The sequence below is a fragment of the Talpa europaea genome (genome assembly GCF_964194135.1).
Source record: "Talpa europaea genome assembly, chromosome: 11".
NCBI classification, from domain to species: domain Eukaryota; kingdom Metazoa; phylum Chordata; class Mammalia; order Eulipotyphla; family Talpidae; genus Talpa; species Talpa europaea.
Window position 1 is genome coordinate 105,330,789 of NC_140078.1, and position 25,133 is coordinate 105,355,921.

The 25,133-nt window shown below is 66.6% G+C and overlaps 1 protein-coding gene across 2 annotated transcripts in view; it reads left to right on the forward strand.

Annotated features, from left to right (window-relative positions):
• PDZRN3 (PDZ domain containing ring finger 3) overlaps nt 1–23,696 on the forward strand; it is a gene marked incomplete at its 5' end in the record, with an annotated part of 55,810 nt that extends 32,114 nt beyond the window's left edge. Inside the window, 8 exons of one of the 2 annotated variants that reach the window (XM_084247434.1) lie at nt 7,666–7,762; nt 13,638–13,879; nt 15,172–15,256; nt 18,574–18,672; nt 19,198–19,260; nt 20,500–20,601; nt 21,423–21,539; nt 22,007–23,696. In XM_084247434.1, coding sequence (XP_084103560.1) covers nt 7,694–7,762; nt 13,638–13,879; nt 15,172–15,256; nt 18,574–18,672; nt 19,198–19,260; nt 20,500–20,601; nt 21,423–21,539; nt 22,007–23,467 — 2,238 coding nt within the window. In that variant the 3' untranslated portion in view covers nt 23,468–23,696. Of the gene's footprint in view, nt 1–7,665; nt 7,763–13,637; nt 13,880–15,171; nt 15,257–18,573; nt 18,673–19,197; nt 19,261–20,499; nt 20,602–21,422; nt 21,540–22,006 lie in introns of those variants that run through there. The other variant, XM_084247433.1, reaches the window with a different exon arrangement.
• Nucleotides 23,697–25,133: the final 1,437 nt, after the last annotated feature.

Genomic DNA, 25,133 nt, shown 5'->3' on the forward strand with positions numbered 1-25,133 from the left:
GGATCTGGGCCAGTTTCGGTGCTTGAAGTCGGCTCCCCGCCCAGGGCGTGCAGCCCAGCAGGGGGTGTGCCTGGCCTTTTAGGCCACGCGGGGCAGAGGCTCTTCCAGCCCCTCTGCCTGGCCTGCGCTGGGCTGGACGGCAGCCGCAGCCCCCACGGCCCAAGCTCCAGGTAGAGGGACACGTGTGAATTTGGAGGATGTTGGCTTTTTGTCCTGATTGAAGAGCTAGAAAGCGCCCAGGCCACCCCAGCGGGATTTCCCAAGGAGGGTGATTCTGCTGGCTCCCTGGGGGAGGGGCCAGTGCTGGCCCAGGTCTCTGCAGGCACTTCGCCAGGTACCCCCAGCCTCGGGGCGCCACACCCTCTGTGTCTGGATGGTGGATAAACAGAAACCCCAGGGAGCCTGTCTGCCTGACAGCTGGGCCATAGGCTGGCTTGGGGGTGCCTCAGGAGCAGGCTGTGACTCTGTGTCTCCCACCCCCCAGAAAAGGGAGTGAGCTGTGACTCCTTGACACCCCCGACGCCCTGGCTATGGGGTCTGCCCCTCGTGGCCCCCGTAGAGAGGTCCCTGGGGTGCCGACCCCTGGCGTGTTACCTGAGCATCGCCCCTGGGTCGGGGTGCCAGTGCCTGCAGCCAGCCAGGGAGGGGATGGGCTCGGTGGGATGGCCCTGGGGACAGCTCTGGGCGGCTCCAGCCCTCAGCCCAGGTGGGTCACAGGGGCTCAGAGTAGGCAGGTCGATGTCAGCACCCCCACCCCGGAGGCGTGCTGGGCAGTTTCTTCTCTGAAGCTGTTTAATTAGTGAAGCTGAGCAGAGTGGGTTGAGGCCTGGACGTCCTCAGGTCACCTCTTGGGGCATCCGACTGGGTTTTGTCTCTTAAATCAACTGCTTCTTCTGTAAAAAGAGATGTGGGAGAGCAGCCCTGGCACCCCCAGGGCCTCAGCCCCCGGACCTGTACCTCCCAGACATCTACCCCCCAGACATCTGCCCTCTGGACCTTTGCCCCTTGGCTGTCTACCCCTGGACATCCACCCCCTGGATGAGCGCCCCTGCCCCTTGTGGCAGGACCGCAGTCTGGCTGCCCGCGGGCCTCTGCGGGTCAGCTCTCGCTCGCTCGGACCAAACCACCTGTTCAGTTGTCTCTCTGAGGTGAAAGCTCGACTCGTGTCCTCGGCTGATTTCACAGGAGGCCTGTGGTGAGGGGGGGCCCTGGTGCAGGAGAAGGAGGCAGAATCGCCACTGCCAGGGCCCCACTCCCTCCTGCCATGACTGGGGGTGGGGGGTGTCCAGTGCGCTGGGGCTAGAGACTCGCTCTCCAGGGAGGGAGGCCTGCCAGGCGGTTCCCCGCCTCTCCCTCCTGCCTAACTGCAGCAGCTGGGCCCTGAATCTGAGCCCAGCGCCCTGTCCTGCGGCTTGGCTGTTCAAAGGGTCACAGTTAATTAGCAGGTGACTGGGCCGTGGTCGCCCCTGCGTTTTCCTTTGGGTGGGTTCCTTGTCAGCCCCCCGTGAGATGAGCACATCTTGAGCTTGGATGGTCTGAGTCCTCCCCTGGCTCTCAAAGACCAGGCTTTCCTCTCCAGCGGCTCAGGGGGGCGTGAGAAACGGCGCAGAGGCCGGGAGCCGCCCTGGCCAGCTTGCGTGCGGGGACGGGCCTGCTGGACTCCCGGCGCCAGGCTGAGGCTGCGCCCACCGCCCCCCCGCCTGTGCCCGCATCTGGTGACTGCGGACAGGGAGCCAGGCGTGGGCGCGTCCCCAGAGGGCCCGGTGCAGGTGCGGAGCCACCCTCCTCCCTGACCCAGAGCAGAGAGGGGCCACTCCTGCCAGAGCCCCCCTGGGGTTGCTGGGGGCGGCCGAGGGGAGGCCCTGGCCCCTGGCGAGAGCTGGATCGGGGGTCCTGGTGGAGTGGGGCGGAGGGTCAGGGCTCGCTGGACGGCGCCAAGGGGCAGCGTGCCGGGAGGATGGCCCCGCTGCTGGCCGCCCCCACCGCCGCGAGTGGTTTTCCCAGGGGATTCGGGGCTTGGAAGCTCCGCGTTGGAAAGCGCGGGTCTCACGCCGCGGTTGGGCGTCCTCTGCTGTCTGTCCGGGCGGCTCCTGCCTGGCTGATGGGGTGCAGGGCAGGGCGGGGGCAGCGCTCCGGGAAGGCGAGTCTCTCGCACCCCCAGGTGGGCGCCCTCCAGGCCCACCCCCGCCCCTGCCCCGCCTCCACCCACCTGCACCGCCCATGGCCCCGCCCGTGGCCCCGCCCCCACCCACCCGGCCCCGCCCCATCCCCGCCCCGCCTCACCTGGCCCCGCCCCGGGCCCCGCCTCCACCCTCCCGCCCGGTCCCAGCCCGGCCCCGCCCCCACCCCGTTGCCCCCGCCCCTTCCGGGCCCATTGGCCCCGCCCCAGCCCGCCTCCACCCGCTGGCCCCGCCCCTGGCCCCTTGGCCCCGCCCCCACCTCCCGGCTGGCCCCGCCCCCGGCCCCTGCGGCCCCGCTGCCCGCCCGCCCGCCCGCCCGCCCGCCGGGAGCTGCCCGCCCGCCCGGAGGCCCCGGGAGGCCGGGCAGGAGGGGACAGGGCTCGGGCTGCAAACGTTCAGTTTTCAGCACGACAGATTAGGGCCGACCCTGCCTTTGTTTCCCCCCAGTTAAGGTACCGACAAATCATTTCACTTTGTTGCTTGACTCGCGTTCACTGAGGTCGTGTTTGGCGACACGCCGCGATTCGGGGTGCAGGCTCGCCTCTCTCCATGTGTGTCCCCAAGGCACCCCCACCGCGCCGGCGCCCAGCCTGCAGCACAGCCCCACGTCCTGCCCGCCCCAGGCCTGCGGCCGCGGCTCACGGTCACTGGCCGGGTTTCCTGAGCCCCCTGCTTTGTCCTCTGCACCCCAGGGGAGGGAGGCACGCCAGCTTTCTCCTCCCCGCTAGCCCCCCTGGGGTCCCCTGAGACCATCCGTGTGCCCCTGAGGGAGGGCAGCTGGGCACGCGCCATCTGTGCGCAGGCCGGGGCTCCGCTGCTGCAGGGGCGCGGGGCGGGGGGCGGGCGGCCCCTGGCGGGTGCCCTGGCCTTCTCTGACAGGGCCCGGGTCGTGGGACGATCTCTCGTTAACACTGTGAGGACCCCACTCTGTGTCCCCCGGGGTCGGTCTACCTCCCCCCACACAGACACCCCCACGCCCGCCCCTGCTGCTTCTGGCCTCTGACCCGCCGCGGGCTCAGGCGCAAGGGCCTCTCCCTGCGGGTGGCACCGGCCTCTCCCTGGCTACCGGGTGGCGGGTGTCCTAGCCTGCCGGCGGCTGCGTGTCTCTGGAGAAGCCCCACTAGCGCTTCTGCCGTCTTCTGACCGGGTCCTTGTTCCTGGTTGCCGAGAGGGAGTTCCGTGTAGACCTCACATCAGCTCTCGCTGGAGGGCGTGTGCGGATAGGATGTCTTTTTGTTTTAATGAGTTTCTTTCGCTGTGCAGAAGCGTTTAATTTGGCATAATCTGATTTACTTATTTTTGCTTTCTAACAAATTATATTAAAGGGCTCACAACCCCACTCAGAGACGTTCCGCGTTAACTTGACCAGTCCGTGAACTCCAGGGACAGAGTGTGGCTCGCCTGCTGTGCACACGGCTGAGCAGACGAGGGCGTGCAGTGGGCTGGGCTCCACTGTGACTGGCCCAGCGGCCTAAGGGGCTCCTCCCATCCACCCAGCTCTGCGTTTGGTCCTCTTCCTGCCATTGCCTACTACCCGCCAGGGCAGGTCATAGCAGATGGACACAGGAAGGTACCAGAACCCTGTGCTCATGGACATCTGTGCAGGGGGTGGACGGGATGGTGCTCACCTGGGGGGGTGGACGACCGGCGCTCACCTGAGCAGGGTGGATGGACCCGTGGTCATGGACACCTGTGCTGGGAAGGGCGGGCAGGCACCTTGTCCACCCCATAAAGCACGTTGTGGTTTCAGACACGCCTGACCTGCCTGCTCGCTGATGTCACCAGCACACCTGCTTGCCCTGCGGGCAGGTCACCCGGAAGGTGTGGGGTCCCGCCATCCCAGCACCAGGCACACATCAACAGACTTGCCTGTCCCTTCAGGGACCCTTCAAATCCGCTCAACCTCCCTGCCCGGAAGCCAGGGGCACCCATGACCCCAGCTTTGTGCCCGGTGAGCCTCTCTGCACCAGGGGCTTCCAGAGTCAGATTTAAAGGAGACCCTGACCTAGCAGGTCTGACCCAGTCCCCTGGCAGCTCCAGCGAGTCCCCTGTTCTTACCTTCCTAGAGTGCTCAGCCTCCGGCTGGTCTCCTGGGACTGGCAGGTGCAGGCCCCACCTGGAGTGAGGGGAGCCTCAGGCAGTGCTTTCCTCTTACTCTAAGGAGTCTCTGTCTGCCATGTCCTGAGACCTTTAGTGACCCCTCCCCGGCCCCATACCCCCAACACCCCACGCCCCTCTGCTCCTATGCCTGTCCTGCCCCCCACATCCCCCACTCTCCTCCATACCCCACACCCCTCCATACCCTCTCCTACACCCCCACGCTCCCACCCCACCCCCACAACCCCTGCTCCCATGCACTCCTGCCACACATGTACACCCCCATACCCCGCCTCCGCTCCCCCCACCCCCAGTGCCTCCCCCTCCGCTCAGAGTGCACTTCGCCTCCACCCAGCAGGTATCTCCGCAGTGGTCCTGGGTCAGGCATCTGCCCACAGCCCAGGGCCAGGACCGGGTGCCCTCCAGGCTGCAGTGACCCCAGACCCTGCGCCCCCCGCCCCAGCTCAGCTGCCTTCCAGAGAAGCCACCAGGCAGTCATGAGCAAACATGGGCCCTGGGGCGCCCTCGCCGGATTCCTGAAGGGGAGGCCAGAGCCAGCCCCAGGCACAGCGCAGGCACAGCCCAGGGCCTGGCAGCCGTGAGGTGGGCAGCTGGGGACGCCGCTTGCAGAGGGGCCGTGGGTGAGGTGGGGCCCCGCGAAGGGCCCAGAGCCGGCACCTCTTTGGCTGCTGACCACGTCCAGGAGGCGGGCGGAGGTTGGGCATCACACCTCGGGGCTGCGGGCATCTGGACCGGCTTGTTTCAGTGTCCTGCCTCCCACACTGCTTGTCCAGTAGCCAGAGTCAGTCCCGCACGGAAGCTCCCACTCTCTGAACCTCCTTGGAGAGTGCAGCAGGCCAGGCTGGGCCGGCGCTGGGCCTCCCTGGGCCACACTGGCTCAGCCAGAGCAGGGAGCCCCAATGGGGGCGGGGCGTGGGTGGGGCGCTGTCCCTTGAGCTGGGGTGTCCGGGCAGGCCCTGGTCTGGTCGCAGGGAGCTGGCACAGTGATGAGAGTGGATCAGACCCTGGAGACAGCATCCGGCCCCTCCAGCCTGGCCCCGCCTGTGTGGGCGCTGGTTCCCACACCCCCTCCCGGGTGAGCTCACCCCCACCTGCGCCTCCTGGTCTCTCCGCCTCTGCGGATTTAGCCTCCGGCATCAGGGAGCATGCGGGCCTCCCAGAAGCCACTCTGGTCATGGTGGTCCTGGGGCCGTGGGGCTGGCCAGGACACCCTTCTCCCAGTCACTGCTGCCGGCAAAGCCCTAACCAGCCATGGTGCCAACCTAGTGACCTGGGTGCCCGGCCAGCTGCGCCTTCTGCACATCTCTAGGGTGGGCGGTGCTGGGCTGAGAGCACAAGACTTGCACTAAGCCTCGCCGCGCTCCGTGGACGTGGTAGCCTGTGGGCTGGGGGCATGGCGCCGGGGGTGGGGGCTCCCAGATGCAGGGTCTCTGGGGTGTGGACAGGATCAGGGCGGGGCGTGGCGGGGCTTGGGGGGGGGCTCGGCCACACAACAGGTCTCTGTGATTTCTGCATGTGAGGCCCCTGTGCCCCGAGTGTGAGAGCCCTGCCCTCAGACAGTGCAGCGCCAGGCGGTAGCAAACAGCGGCTCTGACCGGTGGCTGCAGGGGACCATCCGCGTGTTGGGGGTGGGGCAGGACAAGCAGGGAGAGAATGCAGGACCAGCAGCGCTGGTGTGGTGACCCCCGTCCGGCCTCACGTGTGTGCGTGTGAGCGCCGGGGGCAACTCCTTTGCCCCAGCCCTTCGTCCTGTGCTGCGGGGCCGTCCCGCCCTCCCGGGCGGGTGACACCTGAGAGCATCGGACGGGGCAGGGAGGGGCCGGCGGGGTCTGTGGGGTCCGTGTGGACATGCGGCTGCGTGGGTGCGGGCAGTGGGGGTCAGGACAGGCCACCCTGGCGGGGGTGTGTGCATCTGGCCCTGCTGTGAGGCTGAGTGTGACCCGGGGACTCTGTGGCGACAGCCCGGTGGCGGGCAGTCAGCGTAGGTCAGCAGAGGCCAGTTCTCTGCAGGAGGGAGCAGACGGTGCCCCCAGGCTGCAGGCAGGACAGAGCTCAGGGTCGGGAGCAGGAGAGGCAGACTGGCCTGGGAGGGGCGGGGGCTGCAGGACCCTGCACGGGCCCAGAGGGCGGAGCCACCCGCGCTCACGTCCTTGCGCAGCACTCCCTGCCCCCCTCTCCCACCTCATGGCCAGGAACCAGGCTCTAGGGCTGTGCTCCCAGGTCCCGGGGCCTTCCTGACCACAGCCGGTGTCCGGCGGCACTGCAGCCCTTGCCCGGCCAGGTGCGCGGCTGACCTGGGTGGCCACCGGTGCCCCCCCAGCCAGGCCAGGCCTGTGTCAGGAACAGGCCCGAGGCGTGTGCTGGCCGCGGCCGGGTGGGGCTGCGGGGCTGGTTGGCGGGGGTGCGGATGTCTGGGAGCCCAGAGAAAGGAGCATTATTCTTCACCCTGTGACGGCTCCTGCCGGGCGTGGGCGTCCGCCTGTAAAACGCGGCCGGGAGGTAACGAGATCTAGCATCAGCCTGGCTGTGAAAGAGGCACCTGTGCGCTCCTCCGCCGACGGGACCCCTGTTTCCAGAACAAAACCTGTTAGGGAGCGTGGGACACGCTTAGGCCCTGGTGGAGGAGAGACGCGTCCCTTCTGCGCCGCGCACCCGGCCTGTGCTCCCGCGGGCAGGACCGCCTGGGCAGTCCCGGCCGCCCGGTCACTGCCTCCTGGGGACTGAGCCGGAGCGCGGGTCACCTGGGTCCTCAGGCAGCGGGGATCACTCCCGTACACCCCGGCAGGATTGGGACTTAACCTCTGTGTTATTCCCACATGCAGGGTTTTCCCTGCAACTTACTAAAGGGATAAACATTAGACCAACGTTTTTCAAAACCCGTCCCGGCTGTACACCTGTTTACATGCCCTCATTGTTTGCTGCCTAAAGACATTTCCTATCATCGGGAATTTTATGATATATTTAAAAATGAATTTCTACTTAGCTTCAGTGCGTCGGGATTATCCCAAGAGCCCTTGTTAAAAATGCAGTCCTGTTTATTTGTAACTGCCAAAAAATGGCTTGCGAAATCGTTAGTGTCTTTTATTATTCCTGCCACCGGAGCACTTGCTTGTTAATTAGAGAAATTTCAACTGTCATAGTTGGCATCGCAGCCTCTGTATCAGCGTCTGTGTGCACAGCCGCCGAGGCTGATTAATATGCATGAGCAGCACTATATACAGGCGGCCGCAGCTGCCGAGCCCAGAGCGAGCGCACGGGCTGGCGGAGCAGCAGCCACGCCTGCCTGCGGCCCGTGGAGCTGGCAGCGGGCACCTGAGCCCCGGGACGCAGCCACTTCCACTCTCGCCCCTGACTGCCTCGGGCCGCAGGACAGATCCTCCCAGCGGGTGCCCGCCATGGGCTGCAGCCTGTGCAGCCTGCAGAAGCGAGAGGAGCAGTACAGACTACTCTATGAAGTTTGCCAGGTACTGGGCACAGGCAGGGCGGGCACCCACAAAGTGGCGTCGGGGAGCGGGGTGTTCCTGCCAGCTTCTCCATGTGGCTCTGGCCGAGCCTCCTCGGGAGACCAGGCACAAGGTCCCGCCAGAACACGAGCAGATGGGTGTTCCCAGCTGCACGTCACACTGCTCTCCGGCCCCGGCCGCTGGGCGGAGGTGGCACTCTGGGGTCCCAGCCTAAGCATGTGGGGGCTGAGCAAGCTGGGCAGACTGCAGGGGCACAGTGCCCTTGGGGCACAGAGGGTCCTCTGGGTCACACTCCTCCAGGGCACGCTCCTCCCTGGGGCACACTCTTCCCTGGGGCACACCCCTCCCTGGGGGCATGCTGCTCCCTGGGGCACACTCCTCTCAGGGGCACACTCTTCCCTGGGGCACACTCCTCCAGGGCACACTCCTCCCTGGGGGCACGCTCCTCCCTGGGGCACACTCCTCCAGGGTATACTCCTCCCTGGGGCACACACCTCCTACGTGCAGGGCTCCTTCCTTCTGCTGCTGCACACAGACGCGGCTACAGCTGAGTTCCACACACCCGATTCTGTGCCTCTCTGGAAATGTTGAGAACTCCAAGAGCAAGTGGCTCCTTGCAGGCACTGCCTGCACAGGTGACACGTCATGTTGACAGCTGACCAGGCTGCAGCTTGATGAAGAGTTGAGTGTCTTCCCTTTGAGCGTTGGAGTTTTCTCCTGAGCCTGGACCTTCTGGTGCTGCTCTGGGTAGAGGCTGGCTTGTGCTAGGCCCGGATTTCAGGGATCAGAAGGCAGGATCCCGCCCAGAGGTGCAGTCGCCGGGGCTGCTGCGAGCCCTGCGCTCCTGTGGTCCCCAGCCCCAGCCCCCGTTACCCCGCACCTGCGGCGCTCAGCCGGCGTCCTGCCCGGCGGCCACCAGAGGGCGCGCTCCACCTGGAAAGCGCGGGCGCCCCAGGAGGCCAAGCTGGTGGTGGCGGCCGTCTGCCGTGAGGACCACACTGGCCAGGGTCCCGCCGCACGCCCCAGTGGGACCCTAGATCTGCCAGCTGGGCTGTGCGTGATGGGCCCTGCTCCCCGCCAGAGGGGACACAGGCCGGACAGTCCCGTTTCAAGCTGCAGATAAAATCCATTCCGTGGCTGAAAGGCAGCCGTGACGCGCTGCATGCCCCACGCCCTCTAGGCTGTGCCTCGCTCCTCTGCCTCACCTGGGCGCCCCACCGGCCCCAGAGGAGGGCGCCGAGAGCCGGCTGGAGGGTTTCACTTGGTGAGTTTACGTGGGAATGTTTCTGGCCGACGCGTCATCTAGGAAATTGCTGACAAATGGCCTCCATCCGGAATACGCTGCGTCAGCAGTTCAGGAAGCATGCAGATTTATTTTCAGGAAACTCAAACTACTTTCAAACCCATTACCCTTGGGCCAACCAAGTCAATCCCCCTTCCCCTGTTTTCTGGGAGTCCGGAGCCATGGCGTAAAGGAATCCAGGCGTCCCCGGCAGGGACTGGGCGCTGCACTCCCGCCTTATTAGGGCAGAGACGAAGGTGCTCCTACCTCACAGCTGCGAGAGCCAGTGTCAGGCCTGGTAACAGCAGCACAAAGAGGATCAAACACCGTGACTCACGCCCGCCCTTTGCTCATCCAGAGACAATTCCAGAGGCTCCTCATTAGAGCCCCTGGCAGGCTGCCTGCCTTTCTCGGGGCTGCTGTGAGCCTAATGACACAGAACAATGGCTTCCCTTCTTGCACACATCCCTTATTGTGCCTTTAATCACATTAGAAAAACAACAGCAACACGCGCAGTGGCCTGGGTGAGAGGCGTAGCGGGGCGCCTGGGATGGCGGGTGCAGGGGTGCAGGAGGACCCCCCTGACAGGCTGCAGGGCAGCGCATCCCAGCAGCTCCCTGTGCGCTGGTGAGAGTGGTGTGCCGGGCTGGGACGGCTGCACCCGCCGCACTCCTCGCAGTTGCCCAGCCCTGAACTCCCTTACCCGTGCCTTGGAAGACTGAGAGCGAAGGCATTGAGCAAAGGCAGGGCTGTGGGCAGGGAAAGTCTTCACGATATCGGGGTACCCTCTCCTGCCCGGGTAAATTAATCACCTCAGGAGAGTGCGTGTCCCTGGGGCAACTGGGAACAGCCTTCTAGCACAGGGCTACGGCTGGATCCTGCTGAGCTGGTTACCTGGTTGTGGGGGGAAGGAGGCCACCTCTGCAGGGGTGAGGAGTGGGGGGGTGTCTGCAGAGGGGAGAGGTGGGGGAGGTGTCTGCAGGGGTGAGGAGTGGGGGGAGGTGTCTGCAGAGGGGAGAGGTGGGGGAGGGGTCTGCAGGGGTGAGGAGTGGGGGGAGGTGTCTGCAGGGGGGAGGTGTCTGCAGGGGTGAGGAGTCTGGGAGAGGAGGTGTCTGCAGGGGTGAGGGGGGAGGTATCTGTAGGGGGACGAGGGGGTACATCAGGAGGGGGTACATCTGCGGGGGCGAGGAGTCTGGGGGTCGGAGGCATCTGCAGAGGGGAGGAGTCTGGGGGGAAGGAGGCATGGCAAGGGGAGCCGTGGGGGGCATCCGCAGGGGTGGGAGGGCTGCCCTGTTGGCAGGGTGACAGGGGCCAGCCCAGCCCCTGGGAAGCGCAGGACAAGGCTGTGGTCAGGGTGCCTGGAGGAGGCCCCAGGCCTGGGCAGGCAGGAGCTACCCTCCAGAATCAGCCCTTCTCCCCGCTCTTCTCGGCCCCTGGGGACCCTTTCGCAGTTTTCCAGTCTTTGCTAAAAGGATTAGGCGCGGGGAGAAGGTTCTGGCCGGACTCAGACTCCAGCGGGAGACTGTGGGGATGGCACCCGCCCCAGTCGGGCACTTGCGAGCTGCGGGCGGAGGCAAGAAAGCTCGCGCTGTCGCCCGTGGCAATAATGGAAAATGTCATCCTGAACCACCCGTGACACGTATGGGCGCCCTCGGCTGGCAGGAAGTGCAAGCCTCAGGCCCGTGTGCAAGCCGGCCGCCCAGCAGGGAGCAGGGGGCACTGGCAAGAACCAGCTCGAGGGGTGTCGGGCTGGTGTGCAGGGCCTGTCGTGGCCACGCGTGGGGTGCCGCTCAGATAGGCCGGGACGGGCCGGGGTGGCGGAGTGCCCTGGCCTGGGGAGCCCTCCCGCTGGGGGGGTGTGCTGGCGCCAGTGGCTGGCCTCCAGCGGGCTGTCCCAGCGGCCCCCCTCCTGGCGAGCCCCGCCCAGGGTCCCTCCCCAGCTGACCGCTGGGGCCGTGTCCTCTCCAGCCAGGATGGCAGCGCTAGGCCAGGCCCTGCAAGGCGCGTGTTTCCCGTCCTACGCAGAGCCCAGTTACAGCTGGACAAACACGGGGCAGTGTCGCCCCTGCACCCTCCAGCGTCCCCGGCTGCACATGTCCTGAAGACCCCACGGCCCCCCTTCCCGTAACTTCTCTCCCCAAACATTCGTGATGTTTTTGTTTCTGCTTTAACAGATCAAGGCCCCCCCCCCATACTCTCATTGCAGTATCAAGTGTTTTCTTTGCTTCGTTAACTCCTTCCCAGAGGAGTTCCCCCCACCCCGCATTTTTCTAGCAAATTTGCCCATGCCTAATGGATCACCCCAGGAAATGCCACGGACGCCCCAACAGCTCCTCCCTGCCTCCTGAAGTTGTCCCCCTTAGCCTGGGTAGCCGCGTGCCGGCACCTTGTCCTCTGCGGTTTCTCAGTGGCCACCTCCCGTGGCCCAAGTGTCCATGCAACCCGCCCTGCGGTGCGACATCCCCCCATCAGCAGGTTCGAGCCGGAGCTGCAACGTGTCCTCCATGCAGGGCTGGGGACGGCTCTGCCAGGCTGCCACAGCTGGGGGCGCAGTGTTGGGGCGCGCTCTGAAAAGGGCCCCCAGCCCACCCTGCACGGCAGCCCTGCACCCCCTCTGCCACTCTCCTGCCCCCATGCTGGGTCCGGCGGGTTCTGCTGCCACATCATCTGTGTGTTTGTGTGGTTTCTGTCGCCAGCACGCTCCGGCAGGCCCACATGCCCCCATGTGCCCCCACGCGCCCCCACACGCCCGGGTCGCACGCAGCTGGCGCGTGTCATTTTCCTCCCGTCCTTATTCCCTGGAATTCAATCACCCAAAGAGCAAGAAGCAATTATCACAAAGTGGCCGCATTCTGAGTCCTTCGGTGCCTGTGAAGCTGGGGGCGCATCGTTTTATTTCCTGCTGCTCGGGTGACAGGCACCTGCTGTCCTCGTTGTACACAGCGTTGGGTCGCAGGGAGCCTCAGCGGCTGCCCAGGCTCCGCACAGGAGGTCCCGAGGACAGTCCAGCCAGCGCCATTTCTTGCTAGTGTGTGAGAGGCCTCCCCGCTGGGCCCACCGCCTGTGACAGCCAGCTGGCCGCTTGGCCGGACCCAGCCTCCCCGATACAGCACCGCCTGCTGCGCCCCTCGGTCCTCCCCGGGGTCCACGTTCTGTGTCCTGGTTTCCCAAGAAATACCCTCAAGTGGCCTCGGCGAGAGGGATCGTCTCACCATGGCCTCGGCAAGCACAGCGGGCAGTGGGGAGGCTGAGGACGGGCCGGGGTGGGCGCCCGTGCCCCCATGGGGAGCCCTCCAGCCCCACTCCGTCACCTTGTGCTAAGAGCGCAGCCCCGGCTGGACGCTGTGGGTCCGGCGCGGAGGGGTCTGCCCCGAACCCTGGTTAGGTTTCCTCCGTGAGGGCACCTCAGCCCCAGGGGCTGCCAGAGCTGTAGGTGAATTATTTGAGCGTTTAATGTATAATAAAGTCTGCAATCAGCAGCCTTCTCCCAAAACACCCCCATTTACTTGGTTTTAGAGCCGCGTAAACTGTTTAAGAGCAATCTGCTCAATTGGGCGAGTTGATGACAATGGTGTCACCGGGCCAGGCGCTGCAGGACGTGCCTCCTAGGGCCCGCCATCCTGGGCGCCACAGAGGCACTCGAGGGGACAGGCCCTGCGCCCCGGGCCTGGGAGACCCGCTGGCCGGCCCCCGCACCCCCCTTCGAGTGAAGTGCCCCACAGTTTTCACAAGGCTCCAGCCTGTGGTTGTCATCCTGGCCCGGGGTGACGGCCCGGGAGAGGCAGAGGGACAACTCCAGGCCGAGGGGCTGGCCAGAGGCCGGCGCTCCAGGCAGAGCCGGGCCTGCTGGCGCTGAGGTGCGGCAACCCTGAGCCAGCCAGCACCGTCCTGGGAAGAGGCGGGCTGCGTGTGCGGACGGGTGTTCTGCCGTTTCAGGCCGCCGAGCTGCCATCCTGCAGCCCCGAAGAAGCCTCCCGCGTGGGAGTGAGGTCGAGGGTCTCTCAGCTTGATGATGGTCACACAGTCTGTCTGTGCACGTCACCAGAGCCCCGGGACATGGGGTCGGGAGGCAGGACAAGGTGAAGGTGGACGTGGCCCCGGCCACCTCGCCTCCCGGAGCTGCAGAGCCCCAGCTCTCGTGCCCCCCGAGGCGCCGTGCTGAGCAGCCCTGGTGGCCCCGGGCGTGCTGGGCGCTGCGGCCCCCGAGGCGGGAGGGGTGGGCTCCTCGGGCTGTGGTGGGTGTCCCCAAGCCAGCAGGCATTGGGAGCCGCAGCAGTCAGGCTGGCAGGGCCAGGCCGTGGCTCAGGCCCCCATGCCCGCCACTTCGCCCATGGAGTTCGGCCGCTCACCGACCAGGACCACAAGCGTTGAGACTCTGAGTCACTGTCGTCGCCCAGCAGGGCGGTGGCTGAGGTTGCCCCTCGGCCCCGGGGGCTGAGCAGCCAGAGGAGCGGGCTGTGGTGGGGCCACCAGGGCTCCTGCTGGGGGCGGCTGCAGCCCGGCCCAGCACCCAGTATGGCAGGCGACTCTCTGCCCCGGCCCTGTCCTCCCCACCGTCGCTCCGCTGACCTGGGCTCCGTGTGTCCCCTGCAGGTCAACGGCAGAGACCTGTCCCGCGCCACCCACGAGCAGGCAGTGGAGGCCTTCCGCACGGCCCAGGAGCCCATTGTGGTGCAGGTGCTGCGCAGGGGCCCCCGGCCCAGGCCCTTCCCGGCCGCCGCCGAACCACAGGTGGACGCCGCCACCCAGACCGACATCACCTTCCAGCACATCCTGGCGCTCAGCAAGGTGCCCACCCCGCCACCCAGCCTGGGCGCCTTCCTGCTGCCCGAGGAGTAAGTTGCGCCCGGCAGCCGGGCCCGGGGCCTCGCGGGTGCCACATCCTCTGGGAGGCCACGGGAGCCCTGCCCGAGCCCCCAGCGGTCACTGTCCGAGGAGCCAGGCAGGGCTGTTCAGATTATGCTCTAAGAACAAGATTACTTACGAGTGTTGCCGAGGTCGTTTCCGAATGAAACTTGATCACCCTAAATGGCAGCGCGAGGCTTGTGGGGAGCAGAGGGATATGGTGGTGCCTGAGACACGGTCCCGGCCCCCTACCCCGGGAGGCCTCCGGCCGCCCCCTGTGTCCCACCTGGGCGAGGGGCCGCACTTCCAGGTGGGGCAGGGCCACCAAGGCCTCACGGGACATGTGGGCAGCTGTGGCCTGGCCCGTAGCCCCTGTCAGCGGCCCCTGTCAGCGGCCATGTGTTCAGAGGCTAAAACGTCAGGAGAGTGACAGGCTGGAGCTTCTCCAAGAGGGGTGAAGGGTGCAGCAAGAGCCTTCCTGTGTGACTGATCGGCAAGTGTCCACCTCCCCGGCGGTCAGCATCAGCCACTGCTGGGCCTCCCGTGTGGCAGCCCACTCAGTCACTGCCTGACTTCAGTGGCCTTCACCTGGCAAGCCTCTGTGCTCCCCCTGCAGGGCACCCCGTGACCTCTGTCAGGTCCCAGACTCGGGTGTGCCCTGCACTGACCCTGTGGTTGGCTGGTGACCCGGGACAGGGCTCAGGCCCAGGCTGGGCTTCGTGGGTTTGCAGCAACTGACAGGGTGTAGCGGGGACACCCAGCAGAGGAGGGAGTGAGGGCAGAGCAGGGTGTGCGGACAGGGGAGGGACGCTCAGGGCAGTGGGCTTGACCTCACTGGCCAGACTGGCCTGTCCACAGGAGCCGTGGAGCACCCCACTTCACCGCAGCTGAGGGCAGGCAGGTCAGTCCCCTTCTCCAGGCCTTTCTCGGGACCCTGGACACAGGGCCAGGCCTGGTTCAGCCTCTCCGACCTCCCCCAGGCTGGAGCCAGCGCTGCCCCTGGGTGCTGTGGGCTTCCTGAGGCACCGTTTCCTCCTGGGTCTAGTTGACATGACGGGACTTATCCCCGAGGGGCAGCCAGACAGCCATCAGAGTCAGAATGACCTGAGCTGGCCGCCCCTCGGACCCGGCCAATGCCCCTCAGGCTATCTCGGGGGGCCATGCCTGGAGCTGCCCTGGACCAGAGAGAAGGTGGCCCTGGGGGTCACTGAGCAGCGGGGGGTGGGGGTGGGGGAGGGCGCCGGCAGCAGCCCTTGGCCCTCACAGGCCCTTCTCTCCGCAGGCCGCCCGTCCACGAGTTCTACGACGCCGGTGACTACCTGGGCGGCCTCCCCCAGGACATGGACCGGGAAGAGCTAGAGCTGGAGGTGTGGGCGCGTGGGCCCCGGGGGTGGGGCCTCTCGTTTGAGGTCCAGCTGCTCTGTTTGCTCCCGCGGGGCTGAAGCACTCTAGTGGTGCCCACCCCGGCCTCCGGCGAGCCCTTCCCTCCTGGCCCCCCTCTGCTGCTCCTTGGAGGCCAGATGCTGCCCATGGCCTTTCTCCTCTGGCCCTGCCCAGGCCCCATACCCCTGGGCACCCTCATAAGTGGCGACACCCCCGTGTGGACAGAGCCGGGTTCTGTGGGGGTACCGGCCGCACCTTCCTGCTCCGCACCCCTGCTGGGGCCTCCTGACACACCAGCTGGCCGTCTCCCCAGAAACCAGGGGGCATCTTGGCTGTGGTCCCAGGCTCCCACCAGGGCATGCTCTGCCCCCTGCAGGCTGCTATTTGGGGCGGGGGGGGGGGCACTTCTGCCTGGTTGGGCATGGGGTGGGCCCTGCAGGGACGCCCGGCCGGGAGTGAGTCTCCCTGCCACACGCGGGTGGCTCAGGCCCCTGTGGCCGTCCACCTGCTGTGTCTGGGGGCAGAGCATGGCCTGGGCTGTGTCCACCCGGCCTCTGGCCTGAGGCCCTGCGCAGGGTCACCAGGGCTGGAGCGGGGGTTGAGCGTGGTCCTCCGTGCATCTGGAGTGAGGCTGGGTGAGGTGTCCGGTGGAGTCTGGATCTGCCCCTCAGTCTTTGAAGGCCGTCCAGGTGTCCAGAAGGCTCGCAGATCCAGCCCAGACCAGTTTCCTTGGCGTCCTGTTTTCAGGAGGACCAGGCTGTCCCCTGCTCCCTCCCTTGGGTCCAGCATCCTGGACGGTCCTGAAGCCAGTGCTGCTGTGGGCGCTCCTGGCCACCCCGCCTCGGTCAGTGCCTGGAGGAGGCTAGCCTTGGGTCAGGGCCTGTGCCAGTCTGCGCTCACCAGAGGGCCGCTTAGTCAGCATCTGCACCTTGTGAAAGTGACGGGCTCGTGGGTGTTGTCACGGGAGGAAAGCGTGGGGTGCTGGAGAGTGCGGACGCATTCACAGGGGAGCAGGCATCCTGTCTTTAGGGCACCCAAAATGGCCAAGTTTTGGTCCAGTCCCCATATTGTGAAAACACTTTGAGTTTAAAGAATCCACCAGGTGCCCAGAGTGGGCAGCCAGACATCCCCCGTGCCAGCGCCGGGGAGGGGCCGTGCAGGGGAGGGGCCGGGTGGACACCTGCCTCGAAGCCAGGGCACACCCTCCCCAGGACCCTGCCCTCCCTGGGTGAGGCCACCCTGTCTGAAGCGCCGGCCAGCAGTCCCGTTCCCGAGACTCCACTCGGCGGGCAGGAGCCAGTCCCCTGGGGCCGCCCCGGGCCTGGGCTCGGAGCCTGGACTAACGCGCAGACGCTGGCTTGTGGGGGGCGGGGCCCTCAGTCCCCTCGAGCAGACCATTCTGGTGTCACCCGAAACGCCGGCTCAGGTGCTTCTATCCAGGGCTCATCTAGGCCGCGGGCCACTGACGCCAGGCGGGCAGCGGCCAGCCCGAGGGCGGGTCCATTCTCCCTTCCAGGGCCATTAACAGTCTCCGAAATCTTACCTCGGCCACCGCAAACAGGTGATGCTGGGCTCGGGCGAGGCCCTGCTCTGCGCCAGGGAGAAGGAGAGAACCCGGCCGCCGGAGGGGCCAGGGGCAGGGCTCCTGTGGACCAAACTGCAGCCCGGTTCTGGGGTCCCACGGTAGTCGGGAGCTGGGGTCACGGGCCCCTCCTGGGGTCATTCTCTGCCTGGACTCTCGAGCTGCCCGTCCACCTCAGCGTGACCTCTGGCCATTCTACACGGCCAGCACCACCTTCCCTGCACGCTGCATGTCCCTGCCGTGGTCTCACTCAGTCCTGCCGCGTCAGGCCCCAGGCGGGCACAGGCTGGCCAGTGCGGCTCCAGAGGCCAGCCCCGGCTCCCTCCCGCCGCGCCCGCACCCACACCTGCACGTCAGTTCCCCGAGCAGCCCACGCGCTACTGCCTGCCCCACTCCCTGCAAGTCCTTCATCATGACCTTCAAGCTCACTCGAGTGGTCAGGGAGAGAGTCCCAAGGAAAGGGGCCCCTCGCAGGCCGGTCACTGGGGAAGCTGGCCTTGCGTTGCCATTTCTGGGTCCATCAGAAGCAACTCCCTGCACCTCTCCAGTCTCTGTGAGCGGCTTCGGCCTCGGGGGCGGGCGGCTCTGTGGGCAGCCCTGAGGCCTGGACTCGCGCTGTGCCGATGCACCGGACGGGTGTTTCCCTTGCTGGCAGATGGAACCTAAGGGCGAGCCTGGCGCGGCCATGGATGCCGGTTCTCCAGAGCGTTTGGAAAGAACTTGCAGTTAAGGGGACCCTTAGATCTGTGCCCCGACTGCCTAGTTGACTTCTCGAGTCCATCCAACTCCACCAGACCCCGGTCTCTGGGACCCCATGTGGACACCCGCCGGCTGTGGGAACAGGGTCAGGACGGTTGTCCATGAGAGGAGCCAACGCGGGCATGAACCCTGCCGCCCACCGCAGACAGGGTGCCCGCCCACCTCACACACCTCCAGCAGAGCCTGCACCGAGAGGTGGGGTGGATGGGGTCACAATCCCTGGGGAGCTGTGGAACCCCGCCAGGGCCCGCACCAGCTGCGTCCTTCCCCCGGGGCAGTTGCTCCAGGCTCCTCAGCTAGGCCCCCACTGCCTCCTCCTGGCCAGCGACAGGACCTTTGCCCCTGCTGTCCCCTGCCTTGTGTGGGGTGACGGGCGCCCGCCTTCCACAGAGGAGACTGGGGAAGGGTCTGAGCCTTCCCCTGGGTGGTTGGGTCGGCCCTCCCCCAACCCAGCTGGTGGCGACCAGGTGCCCTGGACACCCCACAGGCCCAGCTGCTGCTGTGAGGGCGCCCGGGCCAGCAGCGCCCCCTGCCGGGGCCACCTTGTCTGCCTGGCTACCCGTCTCATAGCGGCGGAGGCCCGGAGCCCACTTCTGGATGATGGCCCGAGCACCGCCCCGCCTCCTCTCCAGGGTAGGGGTGCTCGGTGCGCCCGCCCCACGGCGTGGGGGACCCAGTGCGCCAGCCAGCGCCTGTTCTGGCGCGGCAGCCCGCTGGGGCGAGGGGCAGTCTGGCAGCGCAGCCGGCAACGGAGAGCTTTTTAAAAGCCCTGGCCCAGAAGCTTGACGCCAAGTGAAACGCGGGTCATTTTTCTTTGGGGGATCAATAAAATAACTATTTTCAAAATGACTTTCTATCGACTGGAAGGGCGAGACGCCCGGCGCATCGATCCTCCTCGTGTGGCGCGGGTGGGTGAGGCTAGGGCCGCCCGCCGCCCGCCCATGGCCGCTGTTTTGGCAGGAGGTGGACCTCTGCAGGAGGAGCAGCCGCGACAAGCTGGGGCTCACCGTGTGCTACCGCACAGACGAGGAGGAGGACCTGGGCATCTACGTGAGCGAGGTATACGCCCGCTGGCCCCCGGAGGACGCCCCCGGGCAGCGCCACCCTGAGGCCTCACTTAGGCAGTCACCGGGGCCATCGGTGAGGCTGTGCAGGCCCCGGGGCGGGCAGGCCCTCTCCCCCCCACCCCGATGCTGCCCAGTGGGGCCCTCACTCCTCAACGCCAGCGCCCCCTCCCCCCACCCTGTGGCAGTGGCCTCCTTGAGCGCCACAGCTGCCTCCATGGTGCAGGTCTGGCGTGGGTGCCTGGCCGTGCCCGCCTGCTGGACCAAGGCCTGTCCCTTTGACAGTCCAGGCCCTGCCGCCCGTCATGCCCGCGCCGCCTCCATCATGCTTCTCCCACTGTGGCCACAGGCTCTGTGGTCACTCAGATGAAGCCCTTTCCTGACCAGCTGGTCACGGCCACTCCTCCTGGCGAGCAGCACGGCGCTGCCCTGGCCTGGACATCAGGCCCGCTGCAGCCTTCCCTGCGGGAGCCCTGGCCTCTGCGGGCGCGGTCACCGCCCCAACTGCTGTGTGTTTCAGATTGACCCCAACAGCATTGCAGCCAAGGATGGGCGCATCCAGGAAGGGGACCGCATCATCCAGGTAGGTGCCCGGCACCCAGCAACAGGCAGCTGGAGCAGGTGCTGAGGGCTGGGGAGGGGGGCGGCCCGAGGCTGGAGGGGCGGGTCTGGAGGGGCAGGTCTCGGCTGGGGCTTTGCCTCTGCTCCAGGCAGGGCTTGGGGGCAGGTGGTAGGGGGCTTGGCTGGGGGGTGGGGCCTGGGGGTGGGCGGTGGGGGGCTGCCTGGGGGCTGGGGTTTTGGGGGCCAGGGGATTCTTCTCTAGCCCCCTGTGGCAGCATCAGGCCCAAATCTGCTGCTTGTGAACCAGACAGGTGGGTGTCAGAATCCTCCGGAGGACTGACTTTGAACCAAGATTTCGAGTTTATCCTTACAATGGGAGGGGCTCTGAGCGGGTTTCCAGCTGGGGGTGGCTGCAAAGGGCTGACTGTGTGCATGACGTCATCCAAGATTGTCCCATTATTTAAATGAGATGGTTTCTGTCATCTCCCAGCAACCCGAGTCCAGGCTCATCACACTGGGAGGCTTAGCTGCCCCGTCCCAGCCCCCGGCGTGTCCGGCTGCCCCAGGCACCACCTGGGTTTTCACCCACTACTTGTACCACAGCCCCCAGACCCACCACCCCTCCTGCCCAAGCCCCAGCACTAGGCCTTTGGGGTGCATGCTACGGCGGGAGCCTCCCTGGGGCCTGGCCCTTCAGACTCCAGTGCAGGGTGGAGACTGGCTGCTTTGCTGCCTGCTGGCTCCTGGGCCAGGGAGGGCTGGGCACACCCCCTCCCACTGAGAGGGATGGCCCGTGCGTCTCCAGGAAGCCCTGGCCAGCGGGCCCAGGGAGCCACCCCTTGGGGGGAGGGCTGGACATCTGTCCAGCTGAGGCCAGGGGGCAGCCCGTCCCTCCTTCATCCTGAGCGAAGTGACACTCTCCTCTTCTGCCACCTCCCTCGGCACCGGCCCCTTCTACCCACATTGTCACAAAGGGCAGGGGTTATCTTCCCACGCCTGAGTCACCTTGCAGCACCCCAACGCCCTGGTCTTCTCTGCTCTCGGTGCACCCCATTCCCTGAATCCGTGTCAGGTGACCCCTGAGTCCATGTCAGAGTTTTGGAGACCTCCCCGGGACACTGTGTGCAGGCAGCAAGCACTGTGGACACGGCTGTCTCCCCCAACTCTGGCCCGTGGCGCGCAGTGGCAGAGGGTGCCTGGACAGCAGATGGCCGGCGCCCAGCTTTGGACAGCCACTCCACTGCCCCCTTTGTCTCTTAAGATCAATGGGATAGAGGTGCGGAACCGTGAGGAGGCCGTGGCTCTGCTCTCAAGTGAGGAGAACAAGAACGTCTCCCTGCTGATCGCAAGGCCGGAGCTCCAGGTGAGCATCTCCTGTGGGCGGGGCTGTGGCACCCCGCACCAAGGGGGGCCCTGCACCCCTGAGCAGGTGGTCTCACTCGAGGGGTGGCTGGTCTGGTACCCTCAAGGGCCTGGTGACCGCCCTGGTGTCATGCTTGAGGGGCTGGTCGTATGCCGCCCCAGGGAATGGAGGGATGCAGGCCAACACAAGGCAGCGGGCAGCCCAGCCAGGGGCCCGGCCTATCGCCCTCCTCTGTGGACAGGCGGCCCGGCTCCCAGCCTGGCCCCGAGTGCAGAACACTTTAGGAACAGTGTGTCGGGGCAACCACCACAGAGGGTGGCATCCTGTGCCCACAGGGACGCAGTGGTCACCTCACTTGGTGACCTCACCTAAAGGGCCAAAGCATGAATATGCTTCGCTCTGGGGGCCGCTGCCTCTGGGGGCTGCTGCTTAATTCTGCTGTGGAGCAAATGGAGTCCTGCCTGGCCCTGCCTGGCCCAGGGTGTGCAGTGAGGCAGGAGGACATCATGCAAGAGCAGCAGAGTCAGGCTCAGCCCCTGCTGCAGGCCATCCTGTGGGCAGGATGGGTGAGCCAGGCGCATGAGAGGCCGTGCCCGCCAGCAGTGGGTCAGCCGCCCCCTGGCCTGTGGTCAGAAAGATGCTTTCGCTCTGGCAGTGGCTTCTCTGTGGGGTTGAGGAGGCCCCACCAGGAGGCTCCTTGGCCAGCATAGGTGGCTGGAAGGGCTCGGCCTGCCCACCTGCAGGGGGCACACAGGCCCCGAGGAGGGGGCAGCACCTCCCCTGTGCCCTCCTAAGGTATGTCAGCTGCTGCCTCTCCACAGCTGGACGAAAGCTGGATGGATGATGACCGGAACGACTTCCTGGATGCCCTGCACATGGACATGCTGGAGCAGCAGCACCGCGAGGCCATGCGCTGCACGGCGGGTGGGTGCCAGCAGGTGAGGGGCCACGCCCGTGCCGGACCCCGGGACTGCAGCCCACCCAGCAGAAACCAAGCACCTATCTCTGCACTGGAGCTGGACTGGGGACGGTCTCCCTCCTGGGGCTGCCAGCGTCGCTGCAGGCTGTGCTGCCTGGACCGCCCCAGAGGAGTGCTTGGGGACACTTGCCAGCAGCCGCGCAGTAAAACCCTCCCCATGCCGCCCCTCGAGAGCCGTGGCCGCCCACCGCCCAGGACACGGCCTGCGGGCTTCCTGCCCCACAGGCCCCCGGGAGCTAGGTGGGCGCAGACACGAGGTCCCAGCTGAGACCACGGCCAGGAGAACCCAGAGGGGCGGGTCCAGGGACCCAGACCTGCCCCTGCCAGGCTCCCACGCTGCCCTCCTGCGCCCTCCTGCTGGGGACCAGGGCAGTGGCTGCCCCCTGACCTCACCCCCCTGACCTCTGCCCCTGTTTTCTGCCGTAGAAGAAGCAGGAGGAGGACGGGGGCACCACAGACACGGCCACCGTCCTGTCCGCCCAGCTGGAGAAGGACAGCGGCGTGGGGCGCACGGACGAGAGCACGCGCAACGACGAGAGCTCGGAGCCCGAGAACCACGGCGAGGACGCGCCGGCCGCCGCGCGGCTCACGGGCAGCCCGGACGCGCTGGGCAGCGGCGACCTGCCCTGCAGCAACGAGTCCTTCGTCTCCGCGGACTGCGCGGACCCCGACGACCTGGGCATCGCGGCCGAGGAGTGCGAGCGCTTCCGCGCGCTCTTGGAGCTGCGGACGCCGCTCGGGCCCTGCGGCCCCTCCCGCCCCGGCAGCCCCCCCGACGCCGGGAAGAGCGACCCCGAGAGCGTGGACCGCGAGCTGGAGCTGCTCAACGCCGAGCTGCGCAGCATCGAGCTGGAGTGCCTGAGCATCGTGCGCGCGCACCGGGCGCAGGGCCGCGACGCCTGGGGGCTGCCCCCCGGCGCGCCCCGCGCCTGCAACCCCGGCGCCGAGGCGCGCCGGCCCGCGCTGGCCGACATCACCGAGCTGCCCGAGAGGTCGGACAAGGACAGCTCGAGCGCCTACAACACGGGCGAGAGCTGCCGCAGCACCCCGCTGGCCCCGGAGACCTCCCCCGACGGCTCCCTGCGCAGGGCCGCGGCGCCCGCCGACCCCGACGCGCCGGGCCCGCAGGCGCTGCTCGCCATCACCGAGGACCCCGAGTCGGGGGCCGCGGGCTACAGCCCGTCGCCCACGGAGCTGGACCCCAGCCCGCCCCCCGAGGGCCCGGAGCGGCCCCTCAGCGGCGGCAGCGCGAGCCCCCCGCCCGGCCCGCGGCCCGCGGGGCCCGCCGCGCGCTCGCCCTACAAGCTCGCGCACATCCCGGCGCACGCGCGGCACTACCGGAGCTACATGCAGCTCATCCAGCAGAAGTCGGCCGTGGAGTTCGCGCACAGCCAGCTGAGCCTGGCCGGCGCCTGCAAGGACCTGGCCGCGGCCGAGCCCCGCGCCGAGTGGAAGGTGAAGGTGCGCAGCGACGGCTCGCGCTACATCACCAAGCGGCCGGTGCGCGACCGCCTGCTGCGGGAGCGCGCGCTGCGCATCCGGGAGGAGCGGGGCGGCGTGACCACCGACGACGACGCGGCCAGCGAGCTGAAGATGGGCCGCTACTGGAGCCGCGAGGAGCGCCGGCAGCACGCGCTGCGCGCCCGGGAGCAGCGGCGCCGGCGCGAGGGCCTGCAGCAGAGCCGGCCGGACGGCGCGCGCGAGCCGGGCGCCGAGGAGCGCCGCGAGCCGAGCATCCTGGAGCTGAGCCACAAGAAGATGATGAAGCGGCGGAACAAGAAGATCCTCGACAACTGGATGACGATCCAGGAGCTCCTGACCCACGGCACCAAGTCGCCCGACGGCGCCCGCGTGTGCAATTCCTTCCTGTCGGTGACCACGGTATGACGCTGCCCGGGCGGCGCCGCGAGCTGCGGGCCCCGGCACCCCGGCCTGGGCGCCCGGCCTGGCGTCCGCGCCGTCGGAGCCCGGGCCCGTCTGGGACAGCCTTGTTCAAATGGTACTTTTTTACGTGTTTCCTTTTACATAGTGTTTAACTTTCAACAAGATCTTTTATGCAGCATACCTTCTCAGAGCAATTTGCTTAAAGTATATTCGTATAAAAAATTAAACATGCTTTTTTTCTGCCGAATCACGTTCAGCTGCCAGTGTGTATTTTGTGCGGCCCTGTTTGGTGTCGCTTTGCCGGGTGTGTCTCCCCGGAGTGTTCAGGGCAAACCACCAGCGTGTGTGCTTGACACTAACCCGCCAGCAAGAGTCGGGGTGCACCTTTAAGTGCTTTTCTGGTTCAACAAGTGTGAGGGCCAACGGGCCAGGCCTGGCAGCTCCGTGGGCTTGGAGCGTGTCTGCAGGGTGCCCACGCTGGGCTCTGCGTGTGCGGGGGTGGCTGGGAGCCGGGTGCTCACAGCCAACCTTGGCTCGCAGATTTGAAGGGCAGGTTTCCACAGGCAAGTTCACAAGATCCTAACTTACTGGAAATGTTAAGTAAAGTGAAGTTAAAATAAATTATTTTCTATGTGCTATATTTTAAGGTGAGTCTTGTTTTGCAGCAGTGCCTAGAAAGTAAAAGCCCTCCAGTGTTTTCCCTTCGTCGAAAGAGCCTGGACCTTCCAAGCCAGCCAACACCTCCTTTCAGCCGGGAACGCAGAGACGGGCAGCCAGGTCTGTCCTGTGGGAGGCAGCCCCCCCCCCACCGCCGCCCCACCCCGCCCTGCCTGCCTGAGCCATGGCGCCACCTCCCAGCAGCCCGGCAGCGCCCCCGGCCCCACAGGGTTCTCCAAGGTGCCCAAGTCACCCGCACTCCCCACTCAGCAGCTCCCAGGGCCCTAATGAATTTGCTACAAAATCCTCCCTGGTTACCGTGTCTGTGCCTGTTCCAGCTGTGATGCCCACGGACAAGACCAGGCGGGAGCAGGGGCGTCAGGGCCTGACCGCACAGCTGTGCCCGGGGCTGACGGATGCAGGCTGAGCTGGCAGCACCGGGCCTCAGACAGGAAGGCACCCAAAGGCCAGCTCCAACCCAAACTCCTCATCTGGGGCCAAAACCCTGCGAGTAGCTAGTAGTAGTAGCTAGTAGTAGCCTGCTCTGAACGGCAGCCAAAGTAAGACCCCGGATCGCTGACTGCTGTCTCCCGAGACGCCTGTTCATTGCCTCTTGCAGAGCCGGGCTTTGCAGAGATAACTGTGTCTGCTGCCATGCGAGTCAGGCCCCCCGGAGAAGTCTTTGCAAAAGGAGTGCTGTCTCCCACACCCCAGGTTCAACTTTAATAGAAGTGGCTCCTTGGCTCCCAGGGAGGCTCCAGTGCCGGAGCGGCCCAGCCTGTCTTCCACGTTGTCTCAGGACAAGCCCCGTCAGGGACGTGAGTCCTCCAGGCAGCCGGCAGCTCCTCTCCCTGACGTGGCTTTTCCGGCTGCGAGGACCCCGGTCAGGCCCTCCTCCTCTGCCTGCGCCACCTTGGAAGAATGGGGAAGAAGTAAACTCAGGTCCTGAGTCAGACCCTTCAGCCCACCAGCCTGTCCTGTCGCTGTCCTTTGGGTGTGCTCAGGCCTATTT